Raw genomic sequence first — 9,362 nt, 5'->3', positions numbered from 1 at the left:
AATTGTTAGAGCAACTTTTATTAACTTTTAGTAAGCAAGTTAAGTGCATCTATTTTAGGCTTTAATATGTAGCAACTTAATGAGTTGCTTTTATTGACTTTTGTAAGTTAGTAATGTATGTGTTCACATGTAAGAAATCCTCATATAAGATATTATGTTTGTGAGATTAAGTAAGAAATTATCAAGCAAGAAGCAAGTGGAAGCTTAATATTTCTCTTCAATATTAAAGTATTATTTTCATCTTGTCTTTTGTTCTTTCTATTTTTGTGAGTGTCCATGTATTTGGGTATTGGTTTGTAAATTTATTGACAACATAGTTATTCCTTAAGAAATGAAATATATTTTCTAAAAACACCCATATTATTTTTTATTTTATTTTAAACTTGAAAAAAAAAATAAATAAATAAAGTGGGTGGCCGACCACCCCCACCCACAGAAGAGGCCGGTGGTGGGCGCACCTTGTTTTCTAGTTTTTTTTTTTCTTTTTATTTTTTATTTTAAAAAAATATGAGTTGAAAAAAAATAATAATATGGGGTTAATTTTTAGTAATCTTGATTCTATTCTAGTTAGAGCATGTGTGATGCTACCAAACTAATGAATATAAATAATTATTTCATTCCACTCTCCTTTATTCACAATAATAACTATTTATTTTTCTAATTAAATACACATTTCGCAAGCCAAACGAGAGTCCTCTCTTATTTTTAGGAAAAATACAATTCAGTAAACTACCACTACATTTTTTTTTTTTTTTTTTTTGATCTCCTTAGATCTCATAAGAATTTATTAATTATTATGAAAAAAAATTAATAATTCATGTTCGGAGATATTGTTCCCACGTTCCAACTTTGAATAACTCCTACTACTACAACGCTTTCGAAATTATTTTTTGCATATATAGTCAACTCATATGATCATATCTAAGGATGAGAAAAAAACTTAATAATTGATGATTGCTAGCACTAGGGCTTTGAATTATTTGGATGCTTCATTCTGATGTTAATAAAAAAGTCTGTTCTTTGTCAATTAAGTTGGTCTAATATTCTAACTTTAAATGATGAGAGGATGTTACTCAGTAAGGAAAAATGATTCAGATCTCATTTGATTTTTTAAAATATAAGATTTTCAGATTTTAAAATTTGAATCCTGATTTGTTACATTTAACTGTCTAATAAAAGGTAAAATTTTGTGTGTTACCGAGCCAAGTTGATGTAGATTGGCAAGCCTCATTTGCAGCCCGTCCGGACGGGTCTAAACCCAAGAGCCTCGTCTAAAGTACTCATCCGGATACCATTCGAACGCCTATGTTATTTTCGTGTTTTTATGTTTTGTATTCGTGGCCGTCTGGATGGGCTTAAGTTCTGTCCGGACGGGCACCGTAGGGTTTCAATTCGATTTAGTTTTGTACTTTTATGAGGTTTAGGGTTTGAGAGCTTATAAATACATGTTTTATAGACCCTAGAAGGCAGTTGTTGTTTATGATTGAGTTTTGTTCAATAAGGTGACTCATAATTGAGTTTCTTCATGATTTTGCTTCAAAACCTAGAGAGTATCTAGCGTTTTAGAGAAGATTTTTCAAATCTTTGATAGAATCAATATCTAAAAATACCTATCCGCTTTTTATTGTCGTTATTCGATGCAGCCCATTAAGTCACGCTACATCAGTTGGTATCAGAGCTCAAGTTACTTTCCATGAATGGGAGAGGGGCAACCGTTGTGCAGATATGAACGAAGTGCCGTGCGCATGGAAGTGCCGTGCGCATGGAGCAACCGGCAATTTGTTTGCGGCACATGGAGGAGAGGTTTGGTGGTATAGCCGTTCAGAAGAGGGAGCGGGTGCACACCCAATACAGAGTCCCTACCGATCACTTGGCCGACATGCATGGATGGTCCGAACGCTCGTCGTCGTCAACCAAGACCGCGGTACGCGGGGGTGAAAGACTTAAGACAAATTTATCGTTGAGAGTGAACCTGTTAATTATTTTGCAGGGTGCGGAGTGCGGAAGGAATTTCCTATGGCACAAGCTTATGCTATTACATGGGACGCATGTGTCAAGTTCAACACCCCGGACTTCCAAGGTTGCTTGCAACCCAAAAAGTCCCATATTAAAGAAAATATAGAAAAATACGATAAAAAGAAGGTGCCTAGAGAGGCGGTAGAGAGGAGGAGTTAATCGGCAATTCGTTGGCATCAATGCTTGGAGGAGATGATGGAGATCCTCATGGGACAGATAGAGATCCTCACTAACCAAGTGAATAATATGGGTGGTCCTAACATTTGTCGCCGAAAACCAACTCCACGTTTTGTGGATAGGGACAACGTGGTTATCCTTAGTATGGTGCGATCTCAACGGCAAAAGGCATGGATTGAGACGGAGATTCCGCGATATGCCAACTTGACCGTTATTCGCGATTCCCAATTCCATCTACCAAATCCATATGATGTGGAAGAGGAAGTTGAATTTGTTGATGAGGAGTTCCAGGAATTCGAGTTCATTAATGAGAAGTCCAATCATGATGACGAAGATCCTTCACAAGGATTCAGGGATTGGGATTCGCCACAAACCTATGATGACGATCTCAGATGAAGATCCTAAGGAAAAGCCCTTGCCATCCGACCTAGAGGGAGAGTACGTAGAAGACTGGTTTCCTCCAACGTTTGGCGCCTCTACCCCGAAAAAGATGACCCCTTGGAAGAGGAAGGACCTACGGATGGCATCACAGATTATAATGAGGTTGATGAAGACCTTTCAGGCGGAGTGCCTAATTTTAATGATGAAGAAGTAGGTTATATTGATATCCTTGGTGTAGATGATATTTTGTCAGATTCTCTTAACAGCGATTGTGATGAGTTTTATGCGGTTGAAAAGAATTACATGTTCACAAGGGAGACAACGACTAACCCATTCTTGAATATTTTCATGGCATATGGAAGGGAAAAGATGTGAGGAAAGTGCGGCAAGCTTGATGTATTGCAAGGCGGCGTGTGGAGCCTTCAAAATAATCATCATAGCCTGCCAGTGATTAAGAGCATCAGGTTTCTTGTGGGGTGTTGTCTTGTCTTGACCTTGAGAACAAGAGAATGGAACGAATTGACAGTGCACCCGAAGGACCGTGGAAAGATCAGTCCGAATTTGAGGATGAATTATCTTCAACCCGGGGAGAATGATGTAGATCAGCAAGCCTCGTCTACAAGCTCATCTATAGCCCATCCGGATGGGCCTAAAGCCGAGAGCCTCGTCTGAAGTCCTCGTCTAGAGACCGTTCAGAAGCCTATGTTATTTTCGTGTTTTTATGTTTTATATCTGTGGCCGTCTGGGCGGGCTTAAGTTCCGTCCGGACGGGCGCCATAGGGTTTTAATTCGATTTAATTTTGTACTTTTATTAGGTTTAGGGTTTGTGGGCCTATAAATACATACTTTATAGACCCTAGAACAGAGGCAAACCTACGTCCAGCCTTGTGTCCCCCCAAAAGTTTTTAAGCCCTTGCTATCAGGGGCTTTCAATGAGAAATAATGAGAAAAGTCCCCCCAAATTTAAGTGTCCGTCCCCCTGAAATGTTTGCTCCCCTTTTGATGTGTTAATTTGTTCTCTCATCCTCTCTCTCTTGGCACTTGCAGCCTTCCAGGCCTACGTAACCAGTAAACTTGCAAGCCTACACTACAAATTTAATAAGTTACTTCATGCAAATCCTGGAGGACAACCTTGGGTTTATAAACTTGAATTTAACATTTACATTTAGCTTTAGCTTTGGGAAAAACTTTGGTTATTTTGTGGTCATTTGGGTTCATAATATTTGTTTTGGCATCGCAAGTTAAATGAATTTATCATTTATGATTACAAATACACATATAAAGAGTTGATATATATTTATGTGCTTACGTAAGTTCGTCCCCCCAACTACAAACCTTGGGTCCACTCCTGGTAATTTCTAACATTATTATATTGAATAAGATGTATTTTCTCTCGAATAATGTTGTATATATACTAACCCCCATATATCCACCTTTATCTCAGTGGCTGATGTGGCACCTGTAATGACCTAGGGAAAAGCGCTAACCATATCTGCGCTATAACCCCAAAAGGACTAGTCAATTTGGAGCTTCCTTAGAATTTATTATAAAGCCCAATTTCACCTAGTAACTAGGCAATGTGGGACTTAGCACCCATGACTATCTCTATAAACCACCCACTCTATGTGGGCTTCTTCTCATCTTCTCAATATGGGACCGGGGTGTTACAAACTCCCTCTCTTAAACTCCTAATGTCCATTTTAGGTCCACGTCATGCAGTGCTCCAGTACCACATGAGCTGACGTTACTAGGTGGTTCTAATACCACTTGTAACCATATAGGGAAAAGCGCTTGCTATATCTGCGCTATCACCCCAAAAGGACTAGTCAATTTGAAGCTTCCTTAGAATTTATTATAAAGTCCAGCTTCACCTAGTAGTTAGGCAATGTAGGACTTAGCACCCATGACTATTTCTATAAACCACCCACTCTATGTAGGCTTCTTCTCATCTTCCCAATATAGGACCGGGGTGTTACAAACTTCCCATCTTAAACTCTTGACGTCCTCGTCAGGTCCATGTTATGTAGTGCTCCAGTACCACATGACCTGGCGTTACTAGGTGGCTTTGATACCACTTGTAACGACCCAGGAAAAAACGCTAGCCATATCTGCGCTATCACCCCAAAAGGACTAGTCAATTTGGAGCTTTCTTAGAATTTATTATAATGCCCAGTTTCACTTAGTAACTAGGCAATGTGGGACTTAGTACCCATGACTATCTCTATAAACCACCCACTCTATATGAGCTTCTTCTCATCTTCCCAATATGGGACCGGGGTGTTACAGCACCAGTGAGATAGGGTTGTACTTGTGTAGTATGTAACATTATTTTTCTCTATTAGGAAGGAATAAAAAAAAAAGTTTTGTATAGGGGGAAAAATTCGTTGGATTTAGATTTTTCTGAGAAAATTGTATTGTAATTTCTAGAGAGGTAATTGATCATATTATGTTCATTGTTAGTGTAGATTTCAACTTTTGGGTATAAACAATTGATAAGATATTGTAACATATTTTATCATCGTGGATTTCTTCGAAGTAATTGTCTCAGAATTTTTCCCTTCAAGTACTTCAAATGGTTTTCCAAATAAATTTCGATTCTTTTCTACATGATTGATTTGCTTTGTGAATTATGATTGCAATGTGTTCTCTGCTTGAGAATTTTGTTCAGAATAATTTTTTGGGAATGGTTGAAATTGTTTAATTTGTTTGTATTTTTTTTTTTCTTTTATATTGACAGAAGACACTTGCGGTGTGATGAACAATATATATGATAAATAGGATGATTGCAGGAGGAAACAAATTTATTTCAGTCTGTCAACACAAAAGGAATCACATAAATTAAGTTTAGCAGCACAAATATATACATCTTCAAGCACCAAAGTACAAATATTTTGTACGGTGTGTCAAATCAAAATTTTCATTTTATATAGAAAACCAGCAACCCCATAAGACAGATAAAATCAAACAGGCTCTACTTGAAGCTTATTATATATTATGAGATCGATACATGTGACAAGCATTAATTAGATCTTAATTAAAACAAACAAACATAAAAAAGACGACATAAAAGGAAACAATTGGAGTCGGGAAATTTATTGAAAACAGCTTCAACTAAGGAGATTGATTTTATCATATCTGATCATCTGTCATTGTTCTAGGGATTTAATCCGTACACAGACATCCCTCCATCAACACAGATTGTCTGTCCAGTAATGTAAGAGGCTGCAGGTAGGCAGAGATACGCTACCAAAGGTGATATCTCCTGTGCCTCCCCAGGTCGTCCAATAGGTGTCCGTGAATTTATAGCTTCCAAGACTTTGCCTTCGAATAACTGTAATAATATATAATAGTATTAGGAATTAACCGCAAGGATTTTAAAGGATTTTACACAAACACAACCAAAACAAAAATATATACCATCACCGGAACAAAAAAAAAAAAAAAAAAAAAACCTCTGTATGAGCATATATAGGTGGATTTTGAAGACAATAGGGTCAAAAATAGAGACTTAATTGAATGGTTTTAAAAAAAAAAAAACTCTGTATGAGCATATATAGGTGGATTTTGAAGACAATAGGGTCGAAAATAGAGACTTAATTGAATGGTTTAAAATGGTTTTTTTTTTTTTTTTTTTGTCCCTCCCTCTGCAAATAGGGAAAATGTTATAAGGAACTTTTAAAAAACCCAAAAAGGGTATGCTTTTTATCAACAACAAATCCAAAACGAAAAATATAGTACAAAAATAAAACAAGAAAGAAAGAAATGTGGAAAACATATTCAATGATGATTATGCCAACAATTAAGACAAATTAATGCACTTACATTCTCTGTTAAAGGAGTTTTTGTCGCCCCAGGTGCGACGCAGTTGGTCCTAATATTGTCTCGTGCCCACTCACATGCCAAGCTTCTAGTAAGTTGGTTTATTGCTCCTGTGTGTGTATATATATATAAAACATGCAATTCAATTATTCAGGCCACTATGTAAATTTTTACAATATCGATAACCTGTTAATTATGAAAATAAAATTGCATAAATATACATAAGTTATGTACCTTTACTTGCTCCATATATCGACAGGCCATCTATTCCCAACATTCCACTAAGGGAAGAAATGAGAACAATACTTCCTCCTCCTCTTGATTCTTTCATAAGAGGATAAGCGAGTTGGCTTAGGTGGTAAGTGGATTCAAGGTTGGTAGCCATGATGAATGCAAAATCTTGAGCCGTCACCTCTGTGGTTGGTTTAGTAATGGAGGTCCCCACATTATTTATCTAAAACCAGTCATTGGTCAATTCTTTTTAAATATATGTACGCTTGGCTCTATTAAAATCACTCTTATTGGTTATATTTTTAGTGAATATGCATTATTATAAACAATAATCATAATGATAGTAGATGCAATACATGCATGAGCTAATTTTTAGTCAATATCCTAAAAGACGGTTTATATATTTTGCAATTCCAAACAAAAACAAATTTTTGGTATATATATATATATATATATAAGGCATTTTTTTTTAAAGGTTATTGTGAATATACTCACTAAGTTATTCCTCTAATTTGAAAGTTATAAATTAAGGAAATGAATAGAAATCAAAGTATGACTAATGCTCCATTGTTTCGGAGTAAAATATTTTTTGAAAAATATTTTCAGTAGTTGGTACCATTGGTTTTATTTCCCTTTTATCTCATTAAATGTGATGTGACTTTTAAAATTACTATTGGATTATCAAATTTAATGCTAATAATTTTAAAAGATACATCACATTTGAGAGATAAAAGAAAGATAGAACTCTTAGGTATAGCATGACTTTTTTTCTTAATGAATACTACAGAAAACCAAGGACTTACAAGGATATTGAGTTTGCCGTCAAATTGATGAGAAATTGTGTTCATAAGTTCCTCTCGTTGGGGACGAGACACAAGGTCACAGACTGAACCAGTAACTCGGAACCCCTTTGCCTCCCACTCACGCAAGCACTTATTCAAATCACCTTGATTGCGAGAGCATGTGTGCACGGTCGCCCCAAGCCCTGCCAATTCCTCCACAATCGCATACCTATATATACATACAAACATCCATCCGTTTGTCTCAAAACTCATGAAGCTGAAGCCATAAAAACAGAAAATTTCTTTTTGTGAAGCTCAAAATAAAAGCCAGTAAAAGAGAGAGCTGATAATAATTCGGTTGCCCCTAGGCCTGCCAATTCCACTACAATAGCATGCCTGAAAACAGCATATAGTGACCGAATTTTCACAAAACAAAAATAAAAGCACAAGTTATATTTCCTAATTACAAAACAACAATTTCGTAGCTGTAGAATGCTGATGACAACAAGCAAGAGAGTTCCAAAATGTTTTCCTACACTACACATAAAACAATTACCAAGAGAGTATTTTCCTTTTTTTTTTCTTTTTTTTTTTCTGATGAGAAAATAAATTAGATTTTTTGGGGTAAAGGTCAAGCCAAGCCATGGATTCTTAATTCTTTGCCCCAGATTTTTTAAAAAAGAAAATGAATAAATAAAGGGTTGAATCCCAAAACAGTTTTTTTAGCCATAAAATCCAAATCCCAAAGAGCAAAAGAGTTCAATGAAACAAACCAACCGATGCTCTAACTAAATATGGTCATACATGTAGAATTAACTTCTAAACAGATTTGCAATAAAAATAAGATGTCGCTTTAGATGGGTATTTATTTATTTGTTTATTTAATTATCTTTTAGAAATCTGCAGTAATTAGAATGATTTTTGAAGCAGAAAACAGAAACCAGAAAAAGAGTAGTAGGCAGAGAGAGAGAGAGAGAGAAGAGAACCCGATTCCTTTAGTTCCACCAGTAACAAGAGCTGTCATTCCCTGAAGAGACCACCTGCTTTCTCTGCTACCAATTTCAGCCATTTGATCCCTCTTTGGCTCTTTTGTTACTTTAACTTGTACTTCTCCCAATGTATGGATTATATATATAACGTTGTTGGTTGGCAGAACATAAGATGCTTATGTAAAACCAAAGTGTCTTTGTCTGTTTCCCCCAGGCAATATAACTTGGCAAATGCCAACACTTCCTGTCAACACATGGTTTCCTCTATCCATTGGATAAGAATCTGAATATCCGTATTTCAACGTTAAGGCCAAAAGAATCAAACATTGACACCCGGCTTTCACTAGTTAAGATTTTAGCTAAAAAGTGATTTTTTTATTTTTTATTTTGTTTTGATACAGTGCTCACACACGTCAAATGTCTGTTGTAGGCGGCTTACAGAAAAGACCAAAGGTCAAAGTAGCTCATCGTGGGATGACGGTGGAAACTACCAAAAGTGAATTTGATAAGGTGTTTGAACATAATGAAAGCAAGAAAGATGAGAGAGTTTGTGTACTTGTATCTTTATCTTTTATAGGGATTTTTCGTCTCTGATTGGCAAGCGGGGTTCAACGGGCTGGTTTGCTAATGTTTTTTAGGATTGCTTTTTGCTCTTTTTTTTTGTTGAAAAGTAAAAAGATTTAACATATAATTCATTTCATAAAACAGTACTAAAATACTTAAAATTATTTTCACTAATATGTCATATTAGGAAAAAAAAAAAAAAAAAAAAACATTCTTATAAATTAGGTCACTGTTTTTTGCATAAGTAAATAATAGTTTTATTAGGAAAGAAGAGAGATCGAAGTGGTGGCAAGTGTGCAGATGTATAGAAGAAGTCCTTTTGAAAAGTATTAAGTTTAACAAATGAAGAAAATCTAAAAAAAAGAAAGATGGAGGACGTTCCCAAACAATCCTTCAAAGCAAG

The 9,362-nt window shown here is 35.8% G+C and overlaps 1 protein-coding gene across 1 annotated transcript; it reads right to left on the bottom strand.

Moving 5' to 3' along the window:
- Positions 1–5,663: 5,663 nt before the first annotated feature.
- LOC148582107 (senescence-associated protein 13-like) lies at positions 5,664–8,636 on the bottom strand. Its single transcript, XM_088512135.1, has 5 exons — positions 8,393–8,636; positions 7,428–7,635; positions 6,628–6,847; positions 6,397–6,503; positions 5,664–5,905 (listed from the first exon to the last, which is right to left on the bottom strand). Exons 1-5 carry the CDS (start codon positions 8,473–8,475, stop codon positions 5,729–5,731), a joined length of 795 nt encoding a protein of 264 aa, XP_088368261.1. The 5' UTR covers positions 8,476–8,636; the 3' UTR covers positions 5,664–5,728.
- Positions 8,637–9,362: the final 726 nt, after the last annotated feature.

Source organism: Corylus avellana, unplaced genomic scaffold (genome assembly GCF_965113065.1).
Source record: "Corylus avellana unplaced genomic scaffold, dhCorAvel1.hap1.2 HAP1_SCAFFOLD_315, whole genome shotgun sequence".
NCBI classification, from domain to species: domain Eukaryota; kingdom Viridiplantae; phylum Streptophyta; class Magnoliopsida; order Fagales; family Betulaceae; genus Corylus; species Corylus avellana.
The sequence above is the reverse complement of the archived record's forward strand: the minus strand, read 5'-3'. Positions and strand labels throughout refer to the sequence as shown.

Bases quoted from the DNA above. Each gene is read 5' to 3' on its own strand.
- LOC148582107 (XM_088512135.1), bottom strand. From the start codon at position 8,475: ATGGCTGAAATTGGTAGCAGAGAAAGCAGGTGGTCTCTTCAGGGAATG. The intron at 6,848-7,427 runs GTAAGTCCTTGG...GACTGGTTTTAG, and splicing joins ACGGCAAACTCAATATCCTT to ATAAATAATGTGGGGACCTC. The intron at 5,906-6,396 runs GTAAGTGCATTA...ATATTATTACAG, and splicing joins AAACTCCTTTAACAGAGAAT to TTATTCGAAGGCAAAGTCTT.